This window comes from Haliotis rubra, unplaced genomic scaffold (genome assembly GCF_003918875.1).
Source record: "Haliotis rubra isolate DU_JTF1 unplaced genomic scaffold, ASM391887v1 Scf489, whole genome shotgun sequence".
NCBI lineage: Eukaryota > Metazoa > Mollusca > Gastropoda > Lepetellida > Haliotidae > Haliotis > Haliotis rubra.
In genome coordinates this window covers 579,185-592,890 of record NW_025767178.1, presented here as the reverse complement: position 1 = coordinate 592,890, position 13,706 = coordinate 579,185, and the positions used below count along the sequence as shown (strand labels likewise).

Here is a 13,706-nt window from a genome sequence, read left to right as displayed (position 1 = left end):
TGGTGGGTGCGATGTCAGTGTTCACATGATGGTTGTTACTGTTGGTGGGTGCGATGTCAGTGTTCACATGATGGTAGTTACTGTCGGTTTGTGCGATGTCAGTGTTCACATGATGGTTGTTACTGTTGGTGGGTGCGATGTCAGTGTTCACATGATGGTTGTTACTGTTGGTGGGTGCGATGTCAGTGTTCACATGATGGTAGTTACTGTCGGTTTATGCGATGTCAGTGTTCACATGATGGTAGTTACTGTCGGTTTGTGCGATGTCAGTGTTCACATGATGGTAGTTACTGTTGGTGGGTACGATGTCAGTGTTCACATGATGGTAGTTACTGTCGGTTTGTGTGCGATGTCAGTGTTCACATGATGGTTGTTACTGTTGGTGGGTGCGATGTCAGTGTTCACATGATGGTAGTTACTGTCGGTTTGTGCGATGCCAATATTCACATGTTGGTTGTTACTGTTGGTGGGTACGATGTCAGTGTTCACATGATGGTTGTTACTGTTGGTGGGTGCGATGTCAGTGTTCACATGATGGTAGTTACTGTCGGTTTATGCGATGTCAGTGTTCACATGATGGTAGTTACTGTCGGTTTGTGCGATGTCAGTGTTCACATGATGGTAGTTACTGTTGGTTGGTACGATGTCAGTGTTCACATGATGGTAGTTACTGTCGGTTTGTGTGATGTCAGTGTTCAGATGATGGTCACTGTTGGTGGGTATGTCAGGTTCACATAATGGTAGTTACTGTCGGTTTGTGCGGTGTCAGTGTTCACTTGATGGTTGTTACTGTTGGTGGGTACGATGTCAGTGTTCACATGATGGTAGTTAATGTATGTGGTCGCGATGTCAGTGTTCACATGATGGTTATTACTGTTGGTGGGTGCGATGTCGGTGTTCACATGATGGTTGTTACTGTTGGTGGGTGTGATGTCAGTGTTCACATGATGGTAGTTACTGTTGGTGGGTGCGATGTCAGTGTTCACATGATGGTAGTTACTGTTGGTTTGTGCGATGTCAGTGTTCACATGATGGTAGTTACTGTTGGTTTGTGCGATGTCAGTGTTCACATGATGGTTGTTACTGTTGGTGGGTGCGATGTCAGTGTTCACATGATGGTAGTTACTGTTGGTTGGTGCGATGTCAGTGTTCACATGATGGTAGTTACTGTTGGTTGGTGCGATGTCAGTGTTCACATGATGGTTGTTACTGTTGGTGGGTACGATGTCAGTGTTCACATGATGGTAGTTACTGTTGGTTGGTGCGATGTCAGTGTTCACATGATGGTTGTTACTGTTGGTGGGTGCGATGTCAGTGTTCACATGATGGTAGTTACTGTTGGTTGGTGCGATGTCAGTGTTCACATGATGGTAGTTACTGTTGGTTGGGTGCGATGTCAGTGTTCACATGATGGTAGTTACTGTCGGTTTGTGCGATGTCAGTGTTCACATGATGGTTGTTACTGTTGGTTGGTACGATGTCAGTGTTCACATGATGGTAGTTACTGTCGGTTTGTGCGATGTCAGTGTTCACATGATGGTTGTTACTGTTGGTGGGTGCGATGTCAGTGTTCACATGATGGTTGTTACTGTTGGTTGGTGCGATGTCAGTGTTCACATGATGGTAGTTACTGTTGGTTTATGCGATGTCAGTGTTCACATGCTGGTAGTTACTGTCGGTTTGTGCGGTGTCAGTGTTCACATAATGGTAGTTACTGTCGGTTTATGCGATGTCAGTGTTCACATGATGGTAGTTACTGTCGGTTTGTGTGGTGTCAGTGTTCACATGATGGTTGTTGCGTTCGGTTTGTGCGATGTTAGTGTTCACATGATGGTAGTTACTGTTGGTGGGTGCGATGTCAGTGTTCACATGATGGTAGTTACTGTTGGTTTGTGCGATGACAGTGTTCACATGATGGTAGTTAATGTTGGTGGTCGCGATGTCAGTGTTCACATGATGGTTGTTAATGTTGGTGGGTGCGATGTCAGTGTTCACATGATGGTTGTTACCGTTGGTGGGTGCGATGTCAGTGTTCACATGATGGTTGTTACTGTTGGTGGGTGCGATGTCAGTATTCACATGATGGTAGTTACTGTTGGTGGGTGTGATGTCAGTGTTCACATCATGGTAGATAATGTTGGTGGGTGCGATATCAGTGTTCACATGATGGTTGTTGCATTCGGTTTGTGCGATGTTAGTGTTCACATGATGGTAGTTACCGTTGGTGGGTGCGATGTCAGTGTTCACATGATGGTTGTTACTGTTGGTGGGTGCGATGTCAGTGTTCACATGATGGTAGTTACTGTTGGTGGGTGCGATGTCAGTGTTCACATGATGGTAGTTACTGTTGGTTGGTGCGATGTCAGTGTTCACATGATGGTAGTTACTGTTGGTTGGTGCGATGTCAGTGTTCACATGATGGTAGTTACTGTTGGTTGGTGCGATGTCAGTGTTCACATGATGGTAGTTACTGTTGGTTGGTGCGATGTTAGTGTTCACATGATGGTAGTTAACTGTTGGTTGGTGCGATGTCAGTGTTCACATGATGGTAGTTACTGTTGGTTTATGCGATGTCAGTGTTCACATGATGGTAGTTACTGTCGGTTTGTGCGATGTCAGTGTTCACATGATGGTAGTTACTGTTGGTTGGTGCGATGTCAGTGTTCACATGATGGTAGTTACTGTTGGTTTGTGCGATGTCAGTGTTCACATGATGGTAGTTACTGTTGGTGGGTGCGATGTCAGTGTTCACATGATGGTAGTTACTGTTGGTGGGTGCGATGTCAGTGTTCACATGATGGTAGTTACTGTTGTTTGGTGCGATGTCAGTGTTCACATGATGGTAGTTACTGTCGGTTTGTGTCAGTGCGGTGTCAGTGTTCACATGATGGTAGTTACTGTCGGTTTATGCGATGTCAGTGTTCACATGCTGGTAGTTACTGTCGGTTTGTGTGGTGTCAGTGTTCACATGATGGTTGTTGCGTTCGGTTTGTGCGATGTCAGTGTTCACATGATGGTAGTTACTGTTGGTGGGTGCGATGTCAGTGTTCACATGATGGTAGTTACTGTTGGTTTGTGCGATGACAGTGTTCACATGCTGGTAGTTAATGTTGGTGGTCGCGATGTCAGTGTTCACATGATGGTTGTTGCTGTTGGTGGGTGCGATGTCAGTGTTCACATCATGGTAAATAATGTTGGTGGGTGCGATATCAGTGTTCACATGATGGTTGTTGCATGTCGGTTTGTGCGATGTCAGTGTTCACATGATGGTAGTTACTGTTGGTGAGTGCGATGTCAGTGTTCACATGATCGTAGTTACTGTTGGTGGGTGCGATGTCAGTGTTCACATGATGGTAGTTACTGTTGGTTGGTGCGATGTCAGTGTTCACATGATGGTAGTTACTGTTGGTTGGTGCGATGTCAGTGTTCACATGATGGTTGTTACTGTTGGTTGGTGCGATGTCAGTGTTCACATGATGGTAGTTACTGTTGGTTGGTGCGATGTCAGTGTTCACATGATCGAAGTTACTGTTGCTTGGTGCGATGTTAGTGTTCACATGATGGTAGTAACTGTTGTTTGGCGCGATGTCAGTGTTCACATGATGGTAGTTACTGTCGGTTTATGCGATGTCAGTGTTCACATGATGGTAGTTACTGTCGGTTTGTGCGATGTCAGTGTTCACATGATGGTAGTTACTGTTGGTTGGTACGATGTCAGTGTTCACATGATGGTAGTTACTGTCGGTTTGTGCGATGTCAGTGTTCACATGATGGTTGTTACTGTTGGTGGGTACGATGTCAGTGTTCACATGATGGTAGTTACTGTTGGTGGGTGCGATGTCAGTGTTCACATGATGGTAGTTACTGTTTGTGGGTGCGATGTCAGTGTTCACATGATGGTAGTTACTGTTGGTGGGTGCGATGTCAGTGTTCACATGATGGTAGTTACTGTTGGTTTGTGCGATGTCAGTGTTCACATGATAGTAGTTACTGTTGGTTGGTGCGATGTCAGTGTTCACATGATGGTAGTTACTGTTGGTGGGTGCGATGTCAGTGTTCACATGATGGTAGTTACTGTTGTTTGGTGCGATGTCAGTGTTCACATGCTGGTAGTTACTGTCGGTTTGTGCGATGTCAGTGTTCACATGATGGTAGTTACTGTCGGTTTATGCGATGTCAGTGTTCACATGCTGGTAGTTACTGTCGGTTTGTGCGGTGTCAGTGTTCACATGATGGTAGTTGCTGTTGGTTTGTGCGATGTCAGTGTTCACATGATGGTAGTTACTGTTGGTGGGTGCGATGTCAGTGTTCACATGATGGTAGTTACTGTTGGTTTGGCGCGATGTCAGTGTTCACATGATGGTAGTTACCGTTGGTTTATGCGATGTCAGTGTTCACATGATGGTAGTTACTGTCGGTTTGGGTGCGATGTCAGTGTTCACATGATGGTAGTTACTGTTGGTGGGTGCGATGTCAGTGTTCACATGATGGTAGTTACTGTCGGTTTGTGCGATGTCAGTGTTCACATGATGGTAGTTACTGTTGGTGGGTGCGATGTCAGTGTTCACATGATGGTAGTTACTGTTGGTGGGTGCGATGTCAGTGTTCACATGATGGTAGTTACTGTTGGTGGGTGCGATGTCAGTGTTCACATGATGGTAGTTACTGTTGGTTGGTGCGATGTCAGTGTTCACATGATGGTAGTTACTGTTGGTGGGTGCGATGATGTTCAGTGTTCACATGATGGTAGTTACTGTTGGTTGGTGCGATGTCAGTGTTCACATGATGGTAGTTACTGTTGGTTTATGCGATGTCAGTGTTCACATGATGGTAGTTACTGTTGGTTGGTGCGATGTCAGTGTTCACATGATGGTAGTTACTGTTGGTTTATGTGCGATGTCAGTGTTCACATGATGGTAGTTACTGTTGGTTTGTGCGATGTCAGTGTTCACATGATGGTAGTTACTGTTGGTTTATGCGATGTCAGTGTTCACATGATGGTAGTTACTGTTGGTGTTCACATAATGCGATGTCAGTGTTCACATGATGGTAGTTGGTTTGCGTGACAGTGTTCACATGCTGGTTGTTACTGTTGGTGGTCGCGATGTCAGTATTTACATGATAGTAGTTACTGTTGGTTGGTGCGATGTCAGTGTTCACATGATGGTAGTTACTGTTGGTGGGTGCGATGTCAGTGTTCACATGATGGTAGTTACTGTTGGTTGGTGCGATGTCAGTGTTCACATGATGGTAGTTACTGTTGGTGGGTGCGATGTCAGTGTTCACATGATGGTAGTTACTGTTGGTGGGTGCGATGTCAGTGTTCACATGATGGTAGTTACTGTTGGTGGTGCGATGTCAGTGTTCACATGATGGTAGTTACATGATGTCAGTGTTAACATGATACTGTTGGTTGGTGCGATGTCAGTATTCACATGATGGTAGTTACTGTTGGTGGGTGCGATGTCAGTGTTCACATGATGGTAGTTACTGTTGGTGGGTGCGATGTCAGTGTTCACATGATGGTAGTTACTGTTGTTGGGTGCGATATTAGTGTTCACATGATGGTAGTTACTGTTGGTGGGTGCGATATTAGTGTTCACATGATGGTTGTTACTGTTGGTGGGTGCGATGTCGGTGTTCACATGATGGTTATTACTGTTGGTCGGTGCGATGTTAGTGTTCACATGATGGTTGTTACTGTTGGTTGGTGTGATGTCAGTGTTCACATGATGGTAGATAATGTTGGTGTGTGCGATGTCAGTGTTCACATGATGGTTGTTGCGTTCGGTTTGTGCGATGTTAGTGTTCACATGATGGTAGTTACTGTTGGTGGGTGCGATGTCAGTGTTCACATGATAGTAGTTACTGTTGGTTGGTGCGATGGCAGTGTTCACATGATGGTAGTTAATGTTGGTTGGGCGATGTTAGTGTTCACATTTCGGTTGTTGCTGTTAGTGGGTGCAATGTCAGTGTTCAGATTATGATAGTTACTGCTGTAGCCTTTGCGGTCAAAGGGGCAGGTGTATAATTGTAAGTTGCAACTAAAAAATTGCGATATATCGCACATGGAAGATGACGTAGACGCGGTTGTCATCGTCTATTGCAAGGTCACTGGGCTCTAGGTCGTTGAGTATCGAATGTTGGGGATTGTTGCCGTCCTTATAAACGTATCTGGCTTGATCCAGTCCTCTCGCACCCCTGTGTGGAGAACATGCGACACGTCAGAAAGGGAAATCATGTTTGCTCATGCATAAACACTTTACATGAATTGCGTGCTGCAAGTGTTCTATTGTTTACATGTAGGCATGGGAACATAAGGAAGGATTACAAAGAATGCCAACTTGACAAGTCTACTAAAGTCGCAGCAGCAATGTTTGGATCTGAAATAGTTCTTCTATGTGCATGTGTACAGTAATCGGTAACTTCAGCCTTTATCTCACTGGAAATTTATGGTGAGTTTGGTCCAGCCATTCACTTGGGGTTCAAACACATCTACGTGACTCAAAGGGTCTTCAAATGCGTTGTTTCTCTTGCCAGGTCGACCCTCGCATGACACGACAAAATGGAAACAGGAACTGTCAAACTTCACAGCAGATGGGTCGGCTTCAGCTGACAAATATAAGTAGATAATGATCACTTGGCGCTGCATACTAGATGCTAGTGAATAGTAAATGGACATACATAAATGTTTTTGTTTATAATGTCATTATCTCAGTATTACAAACTTTTAGTCGTTTTTGCAAAGCCTGTTCGTTTTCAGGTTTGTGAAAGTTGACGTTACTGTACTTGCTACTCTTCCGAGGAGTGTAAGAGTCTGGTCGAAACGAAGGAATGGTTTGAAGACCTCCACATGTCCCTCATTCAGCCTATCCCTGGCGGAGAACGCTATGACCAACTCCTCACGCATGGGACTACGACAAAAGGCAATAGCTTGTGGGATACCATCTGCTATCTCACTGAATACACGAGTGAACACAATCTGGGGATCGCTGTGATTCGCCACGTCCACGATATGCAGAGTCTCAGCTTGGGTACCTTAAACACAATGCATAAATTGTAGTGACTAGCTTGGAATAACGTAAGGCTTATTACTGGGAGTTGTGAATTTAATGATATATGAATGCCACCAGCGTTATCAATTTGGTAGACATGCCTAGTCCTGTGTAGCCAATAACTTTGTCTTACCTATAACGTACAGGTAGCTGTCCTGGTCGTCCCATGCAACTTTGTCTGCGGTTCCCAGGAAAGGTAGGAGGCGGCTGGAGGCGTCAGGAATGGGGAGCCAGCTTCGAAGTCTAAGCACAGGCACAGCTCCACATAGCGTCGCACACAGCAACACACCAAAAGCATATGACATGGCTACTCAGGAGTTGGACCGTGCACACTGGGATACAATGTTGATGTTCTCTGAGAGGAAGCAAAATATGGCATGTCTGGGAAGGATTCATATTTATTGTTCCAAGACATGACGTTTAATCATCTCGATGTCCTCAGTAAGCAAAAAGCAGCTTGAAAGGAACTATGACGTATGAAATATGAATGATTATCTTGTATAAGAATCATTTTACCATGTCCACCTATATTCCTTCTTCATGAATGGTCCGTTGAGGGTAATCTACATCAGACCACGATTTACCATATTTGCCGATAGTATCTTTTCTCAAAACTGATCAATGGTCAATTTGGAAATTCAAATTCAACCTATGATTCTATTCTAGATCTGAATGGTACTGTGACACCTGTCAGTCATAATGATTGCACGTCTTGTCTGTTGAACAATCTTAAAACAGTTGTGTGTACTATGAATAACATATGTCCCTAGAAAGGCGGGAGGCATTTTACAGGCTGAATGGACATTAATGAATGAAAGAAATGTCATCATACGGTACAAAGACTTAATTTTGGTAAAAGCTGTCTGTGTGTGAAGGCTGAATGAGTGGTGTAACCACCAGGACACTCAACGTGAGTGAGAGGTAACGCATTGACGTCATGGTGGTCGTTTCCGCCGACTTGAATGTGTTTTACAAGTCATCTGATGATCAGATATATACTAACGACAATAAATAAGGGAACTAATGATGTACCTATCGCAGCTCGGTGTTGCATCAGAAAGCCACATGTAATCACCATGGAACTTCACATCATACATTACCAGCATGGATGGACGTGCACACAGAGGCCAATCTAATAACACTATTACTCACAAGCTCCAAAATGCCTGAGAGACAGTTTCTGATGAAACATACAAAATGGCGATAGAGAGGGGATGTCAATGCCACAAACTGCCTGAAAGTTTGGCATATGAAAAAGTGTACTTTTCTCGACGGTGCGGCAGGTACCGTGAAACGAGTATAGTTAAGGCTGCAAAGAGAGCTTCTCACGAGACCAAGACACGTACATGAGATTCTTTTCAATATATCAACTGAAATACGAAATCATTAATTGCAGTAGTCAGTAAATGAAAATCTGCCCCTGATATCAATGACGAATTCCGTACAATAACAGGAAGGGAGAATTCAATATTTACCGTTAGAAACCAGTTTTATCCAGCCTTAAAATAAAGCTTCCTGTGATAGTGTTACATTAACAGGTATCGCACATGGCAAGCGAACTGATTTGTATTCATTTAATGGTAATATGACAGTTCAGCTATATGTGTGTGGCATGATGCGTCCTGGCACTCGCTAGAATTATCGGCAGGAATCTGAAACTGCACGAAGACAATGCAAGAGATCGTTGATCTCCAACGAAAAGGCAGACGGACAGATGATTGCCCCTCTCAGTCCTTTCACATGTCCCAATAACAGCATCCCAAGCAGAGACCCAGTACTCGCCAACGCTCTCCAGCTTGAGTAGCTTTTCAGGAGGATTGGCAGGCTATACCAAATTATTCAAATCATTGTATATCTGCAGGCCAACATGGCAAACGCAGGACATTGATCTACATACACAAGATCAATTTTAGAGGCATTTATCTGTATCTAATTTGTGAAAATTACAGGCTTCAATAAGCAGTATGTTTGTTTCAAAATTAGGAAACACTAAAACTTCACCTATGCAAAAATGTTAACATACAACTAACTGTTAACATGCACGTGGATGGAGAATGAGTATCTGTCTGTGAAACATCCACGTAGATGGAGAATGAATATCTGTCTGACACATCCACGTGAATTGAGAATGAGCATCTGTCTGTCAAACATCCACGTAGATGGAGAATGAATATCTGTCTGTCACATCTACGTGGATGGAGAATTAGTATCTGTCTGTCACATCCACGTGAATTGATCTGTCTGTCACATCCACGTGAATTGAGAATGAGCATCTGTCTGTCAAACATCCACGTGAATTGAGAATGAAGATCTGTCTGTCACATCCACGTGAATTGAAAATGAATATATGTCTGTCAAACGTCCACGTGGATGGAGAATGAATATGTGTCTGACACATCCACGTGAATGGAGAATGAGCATCTGTCTGTCAAACATCCACGTAGATGGAGAATGAGTATCTGTCTGTCACACATCCACGTTGATGGAGATTGAATGTATGTCACATCCATGTGGATGGAGAATGAGTATCTGTCTGTCACACATCCACGTGGATGGAGATTGAATGTATGTCTGTCAAGCATCCACTTAGATGGAGAGTGTGTATCTGTCTGTTAAACGTCCACGTGGATGGAGAATGAGCATCTGTCTGTCAAACATCCACGTAGATGGAGAATGAGTATCTGTCTGTCATACATCCACGTAGATGGAGATTGAATGTATGTCTGTCAAGCATCCACTTAGATGGAGAGTGTGTATCTGTCTGTTAAACGTCCACGTGGATGGAGAATGAGCATCTGTCTGTCAAACATCCACGTAGATGGAGAATGAGTATCTGTCTGTCATACATCCACGTAGATGGAGATTGAATGTATGTCTGTCAAGCATCCACTTAGATGGAGAGTGAGTATCTGTCTGTCAAACGTCCACGTGGATGGAGAATGAGTATCTGTCTGTCACACATCCACGTAGATGGAGAGTGAGTATATGTCTGTCAAACGTCCACGTGGATGGAGACTGAGTATATGTCTGTCAAACATCTACGTAGATGGAGAATGAGTACCTGTCTGTCATACATCCACGTGGATGGAGATTGAATGTATGTCTGTCAAGCATCCACGTAGATGGAGAATGAGCATCTGTCTGTCACATCCACGTAGATGGAGAATGAGTATCTGTCTGTCACACATCCACGTGGATGGAGATTGAATGTATGTTTGTCAAGCATCCACGTGGATGGAGAATGAGAAACGTCCACGTGGATGGAGACTGAGTATCTGTCTGTCAAACATCCACGTAGATGGAGAATGAGTATCTGTCTGTCATACATCCACGTGGAGATGGAGATTGAATGTATGTCTGTCAAGCATCCAATTTAGATGGAGAGTGAGTATCTGTCTGTCAAACGTCCACGTAGATGGAGAATGAGTATCTGTCTGTCACACATCCACGTGGATGGAGATTGAATGTATGTCTGTCAAGCATCCACTTAGATGGAGAGTGTGTATCTGTCTGTCAAACGTCCACGTGGATGGAGATTGAGTATCTGTCTGTCAAACATCCACGTAGATGGAGAATGAGTATCTGTCTGTCATACATCCACGTGGATGGAGATTGAATGTATGTCTGTCAAGCATCCACATGGATGGAGAGTGAGTATATGTCTGTCAAACGTCCACGTGGATGGAGACTGAGTATATGTCTGTCAAACATCCACGTAGATGGAGAATGAGTATCTGTCTGTCATATCCACGTAGATGGAGAATGAGCATCTGTCTGTCACATCCACGTAGATGGAGAATGAGTATCTGTCTGTCACACATCCACGTGGATGGAGATTGAATGTATGTTTGTCAAGCATCCACGTGGATGGAGAATGAGTATCTGTCTGTCACACATCCATGTTGATGGAGAATGAGTATATGTCTGTCAAACATCCACGTGGATGGAGAATGAGTATCTGTCTATCACATCCATGTGGATGGAGAATGAGTATCTGTCTGTCACACATCCATGTTTATGGAGAGTGAGTATCTGTCTGTCAAACGTCCACGTTGATGGAGAATGAGTATATGTCTGTCACACATCCACGTGGATGCAGAATGAGTATCTGCCTGTCACACATCCACACTGACGGATGTATGTCAGGAATGACAATTAAGGAATGCAAAACGAAAAAAAAATTGGATCACTGTCCGCTAAGAAGGTTTTGTTTGACCTAATAGTATGGAAAATGACCAACTTATGAGTAAAATTCTAATATCTGAAACAGCAAGTTCACGTTTTGAGAATAGCTTCAGCAATTCATAACATACTCAATTTCTCACCCCTTGAAGATGAAGCAATATGTATTGTAGTGTGAGTTTTCTCATCTTACCTTTACTATAACAGTACGCAGTCGTTAGAAAGAGGTTTTCGGATATGTTCAGCCCCCAGTAGTTCGGCACACGGCGAGCACTTACGTCTTTGATAAGATAATGACAGATAAGTATCAGCCAGTTAATGTACTTGCTACTTTATTATCGGGTTGAGAAGTTTCGCCACTGACATACATAAAGCAATTATATACCTTCTGCGAGACCCCATGAAACTATTATGCATTTCATATTATAGATAATTCATTTATTTATAGTCAACATTATGATAATTACATTCGAAAATTAGACAATGACAATTGTATCTAATCGTTGGACTTTATTTCAAATGACATTTGACCTTACTTTAGTCAGTTACTAGAGTTAGCTATTATACGACGGTATCACTGAGGAAATGTCAGCAATAACCAGTTAAAGCGTTTCATGATAGGTTTCTCTTAAAGATACTTGAATGAGTTTCATCTGACAAAATAAATCATATATTTGTGTTTAATATTGTAATCAGCCAATCCGATGGTATGTTCTTTGTAGAGTTTCAAAATAAAGAGTGCTTTGTGGCCCTTGGTCTTACTGTGTTGTCAACTTTAATCCATGATTAACTTTCAAATATTACATCCATGTTCATCTATCCACACTATGACCACAATCCTAAATTCTTTTTCATCCCTATTGGATGAGAACCTTCTTCAAAATATTCAATTTTCTTTGCAAGTATATCATTCCGTCGTTGAAACCAAGAGATATAAAATGATTTCCAGGAAATCGGTGCAAAGAGCTCTCTCGGATCAGATGTATGTAGCATCACTATCAATTCTACTCTGACAATGTCGGCGGACTTAAATGACATTCTTGCCAAGCACCATTGATTGCGTTGAAGTATTGAAGTATTGAGTTATCGATGTGTTTCAGATCTACACAACATAATCCTTTCAGAGTGTTATAGAACTGTCGTATATATTTGGAATGCCTCGTTATGACAACCCATATCAGTTCTTCTAATACAATCAACGTGTAGGCTTAACATATATAGTTAATGTTTTCATGTCAATTGAACCTATGGTGTTTATATTTAAATTAAATAAAGTGAGCGTATTTGACTTAAGCTGTTTCTAACAAATCGCAACTGTTATCAGATATATGTGATGTTTGTTATATATATAACAGGACCATAACATACCAGCTGAAACAGTTTAGAAACAAATGAGATTAAAGGTTGAAGACGTTCTCCAGAAGTTTACAGGTTGACACCTGAATGACCTCTGATACTGCCGTCGTTGGCGGCAGACACAGATAAGATGTGAATGGGATCACCTGATACACCTGCGCCTGCTATCTCCACACACAGACAGGTTGGGGCTACCCATCCCACGCCATTCCTTCCATAGATAATCGTTATATGTGTGTGTCTTGTTCTGTGAGGGATTAACAGTCTCAACATGTGACAATCTCGGTAACCCACATGGGTCAGGAGCTATTTTCGACTGTGAAATGTCCCATGTGTTTCCATATATTAATTTTCACTTTGAATAGAGCGCTCTAAATAGTAAGAGTCATTTCAGTTAGGACGATAACATATCTCTAGTATATGCTGCTATATCACACCCACATAATGAAATACCTGAAAAGCAAAGTGCAGATACAGGTGCCATTTTCTTATGGAAGCACACATAGTGCAGGAGTCATATTCATTATAAGTAATTATTTTCAATACCAAAGGCATATCTCTCAATTATTATGACTGCTTTATAATTCTAGGTGTTATTATTGAGGGTCATTAGTTATCAATTCAGAAATAACCATGGTCCTTGTAATGATGTATCCATGTTCCCAAGATCTGGCATTAGAATTAAAGTTTCAATTATGTATCGGGAACAGATTTGGATGTTGTTGAGGCATGGGATTATAGAATGTCTTTCACAAAGATATTGGAGAGAAATTGAACGAGTACCTAATGCAGACAAATAAACATACAAAGAGGGAAGGTAACCCCATCAAACGAAATAGGTTAGACTATTTTCTTGTTTCGGAAGACAGTGCATGTCTTGGTATATCCATCTGTAGGATTAAGCTATAAAGCTCATCACTCAATCCCTTGATTTGACATTAACTCCCACTGTAGGGGAACAAGGAGATTCACAATCCACTATGGCATGATCGAGAATATATAACTTATCCAGGGTACACTGTATGAATACCATGTATCATAATTTAGTTATCCAGATAATTTATATAACCATAATTTAGTTGACTCAAAATTCTTGTTTGAGTACTTGTTGAT

At 42.5% G+C, this 13,706-nt stretch overlaps 1 protein-coding gene across 1 annotated transcript in view; it reads right to left on the bottom strand.

The window, feature by feature from the left end:
• Nucleotides 1-11,581, bottom strand: part of LOC124291279 — a 32,392-nt gene extending 20,811 nt beyond the window's left edge. The window contains exons 1-5 of the mRNA XM_046728251.1: nucleotides 11,431-11,581; nucleotides 7,189-7,410; nucleotides 6,790-7,038; nucleotides 6,444-6,612; nucleotides 6,069-6,201 (exon numbers count right to left, since the gene is read on the bottom strand). Coding sequence (XP_046584207.1) covers nucleotides 6,069-6,201; nucleotides 6,444-6,612; nucleotides 6,790-7,038; nucleotides 7,189-7,360 — 723 coding nt within the window. The 5' untranslated portion in view covers nucleotides 7,361-7,410; nucleotides 11,431-11,581. The remainder of the gene's footprint in view (nucleotides 1-6,068; nucleotides 6,202-6,443; nucleotides 6,613-6,789; nucleotides 7,039-7,188; nucleotides 7,411-11,430) is intronic.
• Nucleotides 11,582-13,706: the final 2,125 nt, after the last annotated feature.